The sequence below is a fragment of the Manacus vitellinus genome, unplaced genomic scaffold (assembly GCF_001715985.3).
Source record: "Manacus vitellinus isolate BGI_N305 unplaced genomic scaffold, ASM171598v3 scaffold_21_pilon, whole genome shotgun sequence".
NCBI lineage: Eukaryota > Metazoa > Chordata > Aves > Passeriformes > Pipridae > Manacus > Manacus vitellinus.
Genome location: NW_021939546.1, coordinates 3,148,595 through 3,161,554, shown reverse-complemented (window position 1 = coordinate 3,161,554; position 12,960 = coordinate 3,148,595). Strand labels below are relative to the sequence as shown.

General features: G+C 38.8%; 1 protein-coding gene across 1 annotated transcript in view; it reads right to left on the bottom strand.

Annotated features, from left to right (window-relative positions):
* Positions 1 to 2,108: 2,108 nt before the first annotated feature.
* Positions 2,109 to 12,960, bottom strand: part of SLC44A5 (solute carrier family 44 member 5) — a 70,667-nt gene continuing 59,815 nt past the window's right edge. The window contains exons 15-22 of the mRNA XM_029959731.1: positions 12,566 to 12,621; positions 11,888 to 11,982; positions 11,397 to 11,500; positions 10,085 to 10,158; positions 8,686 to 8,756; positions 7,530 to 7,618; positions 6,864 to 6,948; positions 2,109 to 4,913 (exon numbers count right to left, since the gene is read on the bottom strand). Coding sequence (XP_029815591.1) covers positions 4,801 to 4,913; positions 6,864 to 6,948; positions 7,530 to 7,618; positions 8,686 to 8,756; positions 10,085 to 10,158; positions 11,397 to 11,500; positions 11,888 to 11,982; positions 12,566 to 12,621 — 687 coding nt within the window. The 3' untranslated portion in view covers positions 2,109 to 4,800. The remainder of the gene's footprint in view (positions 4,914 to 6,863; positions 6,949 to 7,529; positions 7,619 to 8,685; positions 8,757 to 10,084; positions 10,159 to 11,396; positions 11,501 to 11,887; positions 11,983 to 12,565; positions 12,622 to 12,960) is intronic.

Genomic DNA, 12,960 nt, shown 5'->3' with positions numbered 1-12,960 from the left:
GAACAGCCCGGCGCGGTGCAGACGCACTCCGGTTTATATCGAAATTTTTATTGGAACAATCCCCAAGAACTGTAAACCGGCGAATTAACAACAAAATTAAGCACTTTCGTTATCAAAGATATTTAAACAATACCTATCTATTTCTGCATAGCAGAAGCAACAGGGTTTAGAGCTCGAACCCTCGTGCTCGTGTTAATTTGGTTTTGGCAAGATAATACAACCTTAAGAATCACATTAATGGAACAGTAACCTCCCTTTCATTTCTTAAACCTTGAAGAGCCATTTTTATAGTTTACTCATTATTTGGGACAAATACATGTGGACATATTGTAGCATAGAGCAACAGACAATTTTAATATTAGTAGTACTAGTGTTACTTGTACATGAAGAGTTACCTTTCTAATTGTTTACAGTGCAGTACAAATTACATATTACCTCAAAAATCATTGCCTGTATCAAAAGTTTAAAAAATTTGAACAATTTATAAAACACTTCCATAATAGGAAATTATCAGTCTTGAAATGGAAAATGAACTTTATGCTTATAAACACGCAAATGGATGTATTACAGTAATACGTTTGTTAGCTTTATTCCTTCTGTTTTAAGTAGCAAGAGCCCAGTTCTCCCCACAGTTACACAAGTACAACACACACGATCATTGTAACCAAAAGCAGAATAGGCCCTACTCAGAAGTCCACTATAACAGAAATTAAAGCCATTAAAAAAATCTACTATTAAAAAATGGAACAGTCTTGCATTGTTTTTGATTATTTGCAACACCCAAATTGTCAGGTTTTCTCCCGGACCACACTGTCAACTTTCATGATCTGACAACAGCAACAGGGAAATTGTGAGTGCTGCATCATGCAGTCCAAACACATCTGACATCCTTCCTACAATTCATTTTCTGTCAGTTAATTTGAAACAAAGAGTGTTGGTTTTCTTACCTAGCATTTTGTTTTGTGGTCTACATGGTATGAATAAATTTCAAAATGTAACCCAGGTAAAGTAACAGCCAGTAAGGCACTTTGTCTGCAAGGACGCAGCTGTTCAGGCTGAGCAACTGGTCAAAGGGAGACATTCTGCATTACTCAAAACCAGTCAGTTTATTCTTCATAATCACTTCTCTGACAGTCCATTTGTGGAAGAACACTTACTGACTATCTCAGAATCAGCCTGACATTGCATCTGCCAAAATATTTTTCCCGTTCTACAGCAGAACATGCAATAGTAAAATATTTAATTAAATACTAACATTTAGAAGAATATTCAGCATCCTTGTAACACCCAAGAATCAGCTGCTGAATACTATTTGGAAACACCCTCCCTCCCGCAGAAGAAATGATCCCATCTTCTTGTTTCTTTGTTTTGTTTCTGTGGTTACTTTCTCTTTTTTTTTTTTTTTTTTTTTTTTTTACAAAATTTGAAGGCTTGACATTAAAACTTTGGTATAAAACATGGAAATGAAAGCCATCCAGAAATATGGCGTAGGGACATACAATGAATCCAACCCAAACTAAACAAACACGAGTGTGTGGATGTCATGACAGGGGGTGTTTTCTACTGTCTCTTGGTTTCTACATTCCGCTTGTTTGTGATGTTGAGAAGGGGTCTTTCTACTCATGTAAAAGGGTCTTTCTGCAGAGCCACCTGCCTTCCCTAAGTTCCTCCCAGGAGAGAAAGCACCTGGCAGGACCCTGTGCCTGCTGGTTCTGGGTCCTCCCCTCCCTCCCCTGCAGGCACGGAACCACCCCGGTCAGTCGGGGCTGGCCTGGGCCCCTGCCCCTGCACCAGGGGGACACTGTGGCAGCAGCCCCAGGGGGCTCAGCAGCAAAGCTCACACCACATATTTGACTGTCTTCCACTCTCTAAAGCAAAAAATGAAATTCTGAATTTTATACTAAATCGAGCAACAAAGTAAATATCCAAATCCATAAATGTCAATACCAGTACCTCCTCCGTGGTGCACATCTGCAACTCTGGCCCACAGGGTATAGGACCCATTCTAATAAGACAGTCTTAAAATACCTCAGGTGATTATTTCCCAAGTAAATACTTGCATTAATTTTGACTTATGAACTATTAGCAATTTATCTTTTAAAAGCCGATTTTAATATTAAATAATTATTATTTACTTACTGAATTTATTGATTACAAAACCTACATGGTATTGCTTTGTATTTTCACAGTTCTCATAATTATTAAGAAAATGGCTTTTAAATTTTCTTCTCAGAAATGATGATCACTTACATTCTAAAGACTTTCACAAAATAGTGAGAAGAGCAAATTTATACATATATATTTTTTACTTCATATAAATAATAATACAATTTAAAACTTTCACTTTTAGAAATTCATTTAGTAAATGCATAGGTTTGTTACAAAAGTCTTCTAATCAAATAACTGTATACTATTTCTATTATGTTTTATTCCTAGTAAATTCTATGGTTACATTCATATGATAAAAAAGCAAGGTGTATCAGAAGCTTTTCCAGTTGAGCTCCCAGTAAGACACTCAAGTCCAGTAGAAATATAGATTACTTAATGCAGTTTCTTTGTCACCAAATTAATCACATTAAAAAAAAAAAGCTTTAGAACGTGGACTGTAATTAGACCAGCAGCTTCTTTAATCACAGAATGGTGACACATACCCTCAAAAGTTACTGACTTAATTCTCAGAAAAAATTAGAATCCTGGCAGGGGTGTGAATTCCATGCCATGCACATAATGAGAAAGGACTGATGATGATGAAAAACTTCATCCCTCAAGAATCTGATTTTTTTTCCCAAGGCAGGGCTCTCAGTCCTTTCTGAAAGTCAGGTTTACTTTGGGGTATCTCACAAGGGGTTACCAAAAACTGAAGGTGCCCATAATCAGTAGTTATGCTTGAAACTGTACACCTTTATTTTACATTATTTGAATCCTAAACTGAATTCCTCACTTTTGTTTCAAGGAAAAGTGCTGCAGCACCCACTGGACCACGGAGAATGCTCTCAAGGACCCTCCCACCTGCACCTCAGGTCACAGGATTTCATGATCTGTCCATGCCCATGAGTGTGAGTGCGTGGGTGAAGAAGGTTACCTTCACATCACCACAATCCCAGACCCGCTGCATAAAGGACAATGTTCCTGCACTTGTAGCAATTACAGCCATCACAAACTGCAGCTGTAAGTCAGAGAGCAAAATCCCACTGAGATGGGGATGGTCAGTACATTTTCCAGAAACTTGCCTTCAAATCATCTGAAGAAGAATTTGCCTTTCTTTTTGTGACACCAATTGATACCTAGGGCTACAAAAGTATTTCCAGGTGCTGAACTCCTGTCATAGAACTGGCAAATTTATGGCACATGCAACTCCTGGAAAGCGGACAGTACTGGAATAACTTAGTACAGTGGAACCCATGAAAACTAGGGTCTCAGTATGGTCCTTGGTCCCCCAGGAGACTAATAAATTAAAACCTTTTCAGCTCAGCTCCTGGAAGTAACAGACTTGAGAAGCACTTCAGTGCTGGACTTTTTCCATCAGCAGAGCTGTTACTTAACCGCAGTGGGAGGGTCATAAACCACAAAGAATGTTAAATGCATTAATGATTTTGTACTAATGACTGGGCAAATTTAATAACCAAAAAGCAAACTAAATCTTTCAGAGCATCTCTCAGTAGCCAAATAATTAATCCTGTATCATGAGAAGACTTGAATTCAATGTCCTAATACCTTACTGTGTGAGCCACTGGGAGCCTGAAGACGTGCAGAAAGTGCACCCTTGGCCCTCAGCAGTTGCACAGTTGTTCCAATGGCTTGGTAAAGAGCCCTTCTGAGCTGGGCAGAGGCAATGGAACTCCTTGTGCACACACACGGCAAAGACTTTCTTTCAAGGAAAAAAAGACTTGTATTTGGTTTTCCTTTCAGTGAAGCTCAACGTCCTTGCAACACAGAACACATTCAGAGACTTGTCAGAGATAGGGGGATATTAATATTAACACATGTGCATCTCTCTTAGACATCAGCTAAAAATGATACATTCACCATCTTGTACCAGATGAAACCTCATTTGTGTGAACCACAAATCACTTCAAGTGCAGTGGGACCTTCTCTCAGTTACATCATCTTTTAAGCACAACTTACAGAAAACTTCACTTTAAGCAGTATCAACTAAAGTCTTTTCTGACTTCCTTCTTTGAGGACCTGCAGGGTACCATCATGTCTTAAAAGATGCAGTTGTGGATGTGATTAAAATATCACTACGTTTTTCAGTGTAGGGAATCATTAATGCATGTATAATCACAGTTTAAATAGCTGTGAACCAGCTTGTACAAAAAAATACAATCATAGCACCATATTTACAAATTTAGTACCATCTCCAGGTTAACTAGAGTCTTAAACTATCTTTTTTATGGCTAATTAGGTTATATGTTAGTGCTTTCAAAAAATTGCCTGAATTTCTTTTACAAATATACACTTATAAAAAGAAACATTATCAAAACTGCTGTCATCTAAGGCAGCAACTTGTATTACAAAAATTATTAAAACATCATTATAGACTTATAAAAGCTTCAAATTTACATTTTCCTTTCCATAGGCACTCTATAAACTAAAACGTGGCCTTGTTTTCACAGCTGTTAGTTTAAGCATTTAAACTAATTAAATGTTACTGATGTTGCTCTTTTGTATTAAATATAAGCAAAAGGAAAAAAAGAATCACCCATTAACCAGAAGCATAATTTACGGTTTTTACTTTTGCCTACTTTATACACGTTTTGCTTAAAAGTGACACTTTTTGATGTCGAGGTTCAGTGCATGTTATCCCACTGCCTTCTTAGGGCTTAGTTTCTTCTTCCCTAGAATTCTGTGGAGGCTTGCTGACATGAAGTAGGGTTTTGCTGTAGATCCATCATTTCTTTCCAGGTCTTCACCTGAATTTACACAGCAAAAGCAGTCAAAAAAGCCAACAGCAGTACAACCACACACACACACAGATACAAACAGAATTGAAGTAAGGAGAGAGTAAAAGACCTAACATTAAGAAAAATCTCAATCAATGCAATTAAGCTGTATTATTAATTATGTCCTTGATCAAGAACACTATAAAATTTCTATTTTCTCAAATCACAAGGGGTTTTACATGAAACAGAGACACAAACATCTAGACATTTTTACGTGAAAGCAATATATCCTTTTTATTCTCCAGATCTTTGGTTTGGCTGTATAGGTGGAAATTTTCAGAAATTCTCATTCCTCCACTGAAGCCTGGCATTTTGGACACCTCTTGCTAGCAAATTTATCACAAAGAGAGCTATGGATTTAAGCACTTTTTAACTCTGGACTCTTTTTCGCTTCCTAAGATAAAGTTCATTTGAAAACCTGCTGCCATGAGTGCGCAATATTCTATATGATCTATAGTCCATTACTGAACGGAAGCAGGGGAAGCAGAACAGAATACGAATGTAAAAAACCAAGGCAGACTTATTACTTTTTTTCCTACAGAAGGTCATGACTAAGTCACTGGTCAGGATTCAGCCCAGCTGGTGCCATGCAGCAGTCACAGACCAGTGACCAATTACACATCGAAGGCAGTCGGGAGGGAGTGTGCAGTGAAGCACAGACATTGCAACTGCAACCCTGCAAAGGCTGGATCTGCAGAGCCAAAATGAAAGCACCAGTTCTGAGGAGTGGCTAAGGAGGTCAGAGATGGCAAATCCTAATATATCTCTGTGGTAGCATATGCCCTGTGTCTTTGGCATAAACTAAAAGAAAAATCTTCTAATTTTGGAGTGCACCAACAAATCTGCTAAATTCCATTTCTTTCTTTCTAAAATAAATAAATAAATAAAATTTCAATACTGATTTGAATACTAATAATACTAACACAAACACTAATAATAAATAAATAAATAACAATTTATGGTTTAATAACAATTAATGGTTTAGTTTATTTCTCAGAGAGTTGTTAGTGCCATATTTGCCTGTTTGTATTGAACCAAGGTCCATTACTTGAGATAAATAGGACATAGCTCTCAACTTTCAGTTTTCTAATTGATTTTGTTCCTATGACTCTTCGGCAACCTAGTTTTTCCAGAATCACTGCTAACCTCAGTTTTCAGGGAAGCACAGCTAAAGTCAGTTTATCTCACATCAGTAATCCACTGTGCATATATATGAAAGATCAAGCTTATGACTATTTCAGTATTCCCTTAGTATTATTAAATTTGCCAATTTGAAGACCAATCACTACCATGTAACTTCTACACTGACCTATCAGAATGAATTTCTTTATAGAAAAATCTAGCACAGGGAAGGTATTATATACTAAGGACATCCACTTCTTATAATCATGTCCCAATTTGAGACCAACAGATTTCTTTTGTAATTTCAGTATTCTCTGTCCCTGTGACAGTGCCCATCATTGCTTGCCATCGGGGGTCCAAGGGACAAATAGTTTCAAGTGATATTTTACAGAATTCTTAAGGTGATTCAGCATAATACTTCGTTCAGGGTTATTATGCTGAAAACAAAGTACACATACCAAAGAATATATTTGTTATTATCAAGAAGTTTAAGTGAATCAATACTGTACAGGGCTTTTCACAAAACACCCTGAAGCAAACTTACTGAAATTTAAGGAATATCTGAAAGACAAAAGCCAGGTACCACCATGAACCATGAAGCTACCTTACATTTTTTAAACTAATTAAATTTGAATACTAAAACAGAATGCATCAAGGAGAGTATCTGAAAAGAAGAAGCTGCTAATTTTTCACAGTCTGCCAGTATGCCACCAGAATTCTGTAAGGAAAGGACAAGGTGGTTTTCTACTCCCCCTTCCATGACTTGCAGGTATTACTGAAAGAAAAGGTAGTACTTACAGAAGCAGAGGAAAAGCGTGTCGACACACATTGCATAGACACTGAAGAACCCGTGTGCAACTAGGTAGGAGCCAATGATGACTGTCTAAAATAAAAAACCACCACAATAAACCCCCAAACTTCTTTTGGTGCCAATGTGGCACTATTAACACAAGTCAGAAGCCTAGTCTGCTAAGCAAATTTGGGAGAATTTAATGTCAGCTCTGTATTTCTACCAAAGGTTTCTAGTGCTGTGGACAGAGATCACAGGGTCAAGACACTGCATTCTAACATGCAGTAGCCACTCATTTTCCAGCTGCCAAAACAGAATTATTTCAACCTCCAGAGAGAATATATGCCAAGAATATTCTGAACTCCTTCAAGAAACACTCATCCTGGAGATGCATTGCACATCCCCTCCATTAGAAGCCACCCTGCCATCAGTGCCTCACCACCAGCCTTTATTGTCTGGGAAGTCTAAGAAAAGCAGATGTGAAACCTAATTTTTCTGAAGATGCAGAGTCACTGCACTGCCTTCAGGACTGCAGCAGAGCAGATCAGTCCTCACCTCAGTGGATACTATGCCACTGAGGGGCTGACCACAGAAGTTGTGATCAGACCATGCCCTGAGCAGTCTGAGCACCTCGAACTGCCCCCAGCGTTCAGAAGATTAGATGGTTGCCTTACCAACAATGGTACCCAGTAGTAATTTAACGTTGGCACTTCCTGTGCAAAGATTGGAATTTTCTGTGTGAAGAAAAAGAATGCAAGGACACCTGCAAGAAGCACAGGCAATTAGTGACTTCCATGCTAGCCCTTATTTCTTAACATCTAAAGAATGGACGAGACAGACAACAGATCCAAGGTTGGTTTAAATAAAAGTTTGTAAACAATAAATTCCTCAATACTAATTATCTAACAGAAGATATATGTAAATGAATTCATTACCATAAACATACTCATGGGCCCAGAAATATTTTAATGAATTGGTCTGTTTCATCATTCTACTGAATTTAATAGCAAAATTAATAAATGATGTAATTCTACAGTAATGACAAAATACTTTAGATGAGTTCTGGTTACTAGTTTTCAATTTTTGATTAAAATATAATTAATTAGTTATCTTTTAAGGTATACGGAATGCAAAATATGGTTATTTGTAAAATGTGTTTTTAAAACTGCTGTGACAATTTAAAAAAACAAAAGGGAATACTGCCAACCTGAATTTCTGAGATTGTTTCATTTAAAAAACAGAAAAACACTTTTCTGTCACAGAAAACCATGAGTAATCTATTTTGATATTTCCTGATAACCAAGAAAACCCTATAAGAATGCTAGAAATATTCTATTTCTTTAGCTTATAGTTTTAATGGCCTAGAATACAGCAGAGCTTCCGGCCTATCTCCTGCAGACCTGAAACACCTCTTCTAGGCATCTTGTCTGCTACCAGGTGAATCTCATTTGCAATTTTGTTCAGTTCTTATGAAAGGAGAACTGACTGTGGCTGACTTATTGGGTGTGAATTTGTTTTGATCCAACTATGATGCTGTGGCTGCAGAAGACCTTGTGCCAGCCACACACACAGAAGAGCCGTAAAAGCAATTAAGGAAAAGATGCTGTCAAGGCACATCAGGGGCTTGGGAGGGGGGAGAAGGGGGAAGAAGAAAGGAAAAAAAAAATTTTAGTTCAATCTTGCAAATTCTAGAAACACAGGAACAGATTTCCAAACAGTCAGACTGATGAGAACCTCCAGCTGTTAATTAAGCATATATGATTACAGCAGCCATGTTTGTAGGTACCAGAAACTAGAACACACAACTCAGAAAAAAAACAATTAGCTTACCTACACCACCAGCAACAAGAATTTTCCCCAGGAATAAAAGGAAGTCTGTTACTTTGTCCAGAACTGCAACTCTGTTCAGCAAAAGATAAATGATACATAATCATCACAGAACAGAATTTGTATTCTTTCTCCTTAAATCTATGGATATGGCAAAACATGACCAGAAGCTGTCTTCTGCTGATTTCACAGGCTGACAGAACAACAATACCGATGAGCTGAAATGAGCTTTGTATCATCAAACTCTTCACAGCACTGAGGTCTATGGATATAGTAATAGACAGCACTGACTACCACGAAAAATAAACATTAAGAACTACTAAAGAGACCAATCACCATTAATATGTCAGAATTCAGATTTCGCAAAATACACAAGATAAAACATCTTCATTTGAAACAACAAAATTATATGCCTGGCTTTTAGATATTGCTTTTACGGATTAAGAGTAAAATCACAAAGGACAGAGAGATGATATTCTGTCAGGAAATGAAGGCAGCTTTTCTATTGCATAGGCACTACATGGTGTGGACATCACTGCCCTGATATGAGTGCAGACTAACACAGTGAAAGCACTCTATTGTCCCATCTTCAATCCTTTCTTCTTCTTCCTGAAGCATCATTTCCATCTTCTCCTTCAGCCTCCCTCTCCATTTCTCTCCTCCTCCCAGTCCTTCACTTTATAATCTAAACTACTTAACTAGTTTTACTGTGTCTCTTGCTTGGTAATTAGACTGTCTGCTATTGCATCAACATGGCCTGCTCCTAAGTTATTCTCCCATTGTTTTTTGATCTCACAGTAGTAAAGGAAGAGCCAGACACAATGAAGGAAAGTACTGATGAGAACAGGGAGTTTGGCAGCAGACTTGATAGTGGAGAAAAGGGCAGGACAGTTCCCAGCACCAGGGGAGATCTGGTTATGTAAACGATACTCTTTTTGAAAGCAAAGTACTCTCTCTTCTTTCCTTCCACTGTCTGACACCCTATAAGCTTTCTGAATGAATCTGAAGACTTAAGTCTTTCTGCTTTCCTTTTCCCAGACAGTAAGTGGACCAAAGCTCAAGAAACACACATATGGCAGACAATGAGCATCCCATTCCTGTGTATCCACAGATCTCTCAGGGGCACCACTGGTTTCTTGGAGGCATTATTACAATCTACTGGGTTCTTACGAATTTAAAGGAGCAATCACAACAAACCCATGAGATTATATCAACTTTGCACAGGTTACTGTACAGCTGGACAGCCTGCTGTTACACACTGAGTGATAGTGAGGGCCACGGCTGAGGACAGAGCAGCTCACAGTAGTATTTGGAGGAGATATATGAGAGGAAAGAAGTATGTCTTCGGAGTGCAATAGCGGCAACTCCTGACATTTCCAAGGACTGGGAGATGGTCCCTTACCTCACCACATTCCGCATAAGCAAATAGAATGCGTCCCTTGCCGAGGTGCAGAAGTTTTTACCATATATGGCAATCTGAAAAATAATAGTAGCTATTAGGTATTTAAAATAATTAGGATATCTCCTTGTATGCCAGAATCTTCCTGCGTGTAATGCGTAGTTTTCTCTAATATATGGCCTTCGAACTCAGATGAACATAAAGCACTTCACCCAGTCTCCTACTGCTTCTCAATGCTTCCCACCAGGTAGGGACAGAGTATTTTCCGCCTTTCCCCTTCAAATCACCTGGTGATGAGCATGCCACCCCTTGTGATCCTACAGGCAGTAGACTCAGTACTCAGTTTGCCAAGCAGAGCAAAAAAGGTACTCGCTGAGGGTTTCTTCTCCCTTTGCTAGTTACCCACATTAGATTTATGGTCAGTGGAAAGCAACAGGCACTTGTAGAGCTGAAGTGAGCTGACTCCTGTAGGTACCTTCTTGGACCATATGCTGCTTTCACTGAAGAAATCAGCATAAAGTAAAGCAGTTAAAGTTATCCAGGAACAAAACCATTTCTTCCTGGAATAGTGTCCACAAGGGTAAGATACACTGGATACACTTATCTCAGACAGTTTATCAACTGTAAAGACTGTCAAAAACAATACTTCCTCTTCAAGATAGCCTTAATTTGAAACACCAATTGCAGGAACATAGGTTATAATGGACCCACTACAGCCACCTCCTTTGAGACAAGAAGTCTGTGACCATACCATTCAATCACTGAAATTGCTTCAAGTCAGAATATCCTAGGCTTAAATCTGTGTTTGTTTATTTATGTGAAAATTTCAAATTTCTCTTATCTGGAAGCTAAGAAGGGTTATTTTAGAGAAATATCACTACTGCTGCTAGTAGAATTTGTGCTTTTAACTTCCAGGTGGAAATACAGTTATCACATGCCTTCTGACTTCCTTATTCAAACACTGCCTCCAAACAGAAGTGTCATCAACATGCAATATGAAAAAAGGTAATACCCTTGTTGAAATCAGTATCTCAACTGCTGAATCAGAGGGAGAATTAACCAGTTATGCCATCCCTTCCCACTTGCTTTGGGGGTGGGGATGACAGACAAAGACAGGCATAAAAAGAGGCTGAGATTAGAAGAAAAAAAAAATCTTATTTTTTCATGGTAGAACCACATGCATGTCCTGAAAACTCCCATAAATCCCACTATTTATTCAGCAGATTCAAGTACTGCTGACTGTTGACCAACTAGTAATGGCTAGGGTATTTATGTGTCCCAGATAGGGTAGACCACATGTAGACATGGCACATACCATGATGTAGGCATTTCTGTTTATAAATTTTAAGAATTTTTCCAAACACCAGAAACAGCACTTGAGGCAGCAGAGTAGAAATCTAGTGAAGGAGTTCTGAGTACCTAAAAAAACCAGAAGAGAGTACATCATACGTACAATTCATAAACCATCTTCAGAATGTAGAAAGCTATTAAAAAAAAAATCTTAAATTGTGACAAAAGCAGAAATGTTGTTTCTTTCCTTCTAGGTATGGACTCTCTTTCTCGACCAAATTTATCTCACTAGCTTTCAATTAGATCAGATTCACATTTTACTTGAACTTTACATTACGTTCCAAAGAACATAGACTCAGTTTGAGTAAATTAGCACAAATCTACCAGTTTCAAATGAAACTACAATGGATAATGTGAAATTAATCTCTTCTCATTGTTAAAAAAACACTTGGAAAAGTAAAGAAGTAATTTAGCAAAGGAGGTCTTACCAACCTACAGCAGATTCATAAACCTCACCTTTCAGTTTGTGATCCAAGTACTCCAGTATTACTCTAATAAGCTGGACAATTGCAAGAATTAAGGCGCCGAATGCCAGCGAACCTGTGTGGTATCTAAAACAAAATATATGACTGTTATGTCACACACCTGTGCATATGTACAGTAATACATGTATGTGCATGGGTATGTATATATAAATAAAATCTTCAGTGGAGGAAGGTCCATTAGCAGGAATTCCATAAACTAATGGACCTTCATCCTGATCTGCCAAACAGGTTGAAGCCACTGGTGCTGCTGGTGTTTTTGAGTGCTGTGTCTGTCTGTCAATCTGTGTATATATGTGCTATATACAAGTATTTGGTGTGTGCGTTTACTGGGAGCACCTGCTCAGCCTTAGGTTGGACCTAGAGACAGGGAGCTGTAGCAGCCTTGGAGGGGTACAGGATCCTGGGCTACAGGATTCAGCCTTCTCTTAACAAGTACATTTTCCTGACTGTACTGGTTTTGGATGGAGTAGAGCTAGTTTTCTTCAGAGAAGTTTATGCTGTCCTATATTTTGGATTTATGACCAAGACAGTGCAGATAACACAGCTCCTGCTGAGCTGCACTTGCTGTTCTGCTCCTCGCCCTGCCCTGCCAGCGAGCAGGCTGGGGATGCTCGAGGAGCTGGGAGGGGACATGGCCAGGATGGCTGACCCCAGCTGACCCCAGGGGTATCTCACACCATACGGTGTCATGCTCAGCAGTAATAGCTGGCAGAAGGAGGAAAGAGAGGGAGATGTTTGGAGTTACAGAGTTTGTCTTCCCAAGTCACTGCTATGCATGATGAAGCCCTGCTGTCCTGGGGATGGCTGAATGCCTGCCTGCCCACGGGAAATGGGGACTGAATTCCTTGTTTTGCTTTGCTTGTGCACGTGGCCTTCCTTTACCTATTAAACTGTCTTTATCTCAGCCCATGTGTTTTCACACCTTCGCCCTTTGGATTCTCTCCCCCATCCCACTGTGGAGGAGTGAGCAAGTGGCTCCAGGGGCTTGGCTGCTACAGAGATTAAACCACAATGCTGACTAATCATTTTCATCTGATATTCTAA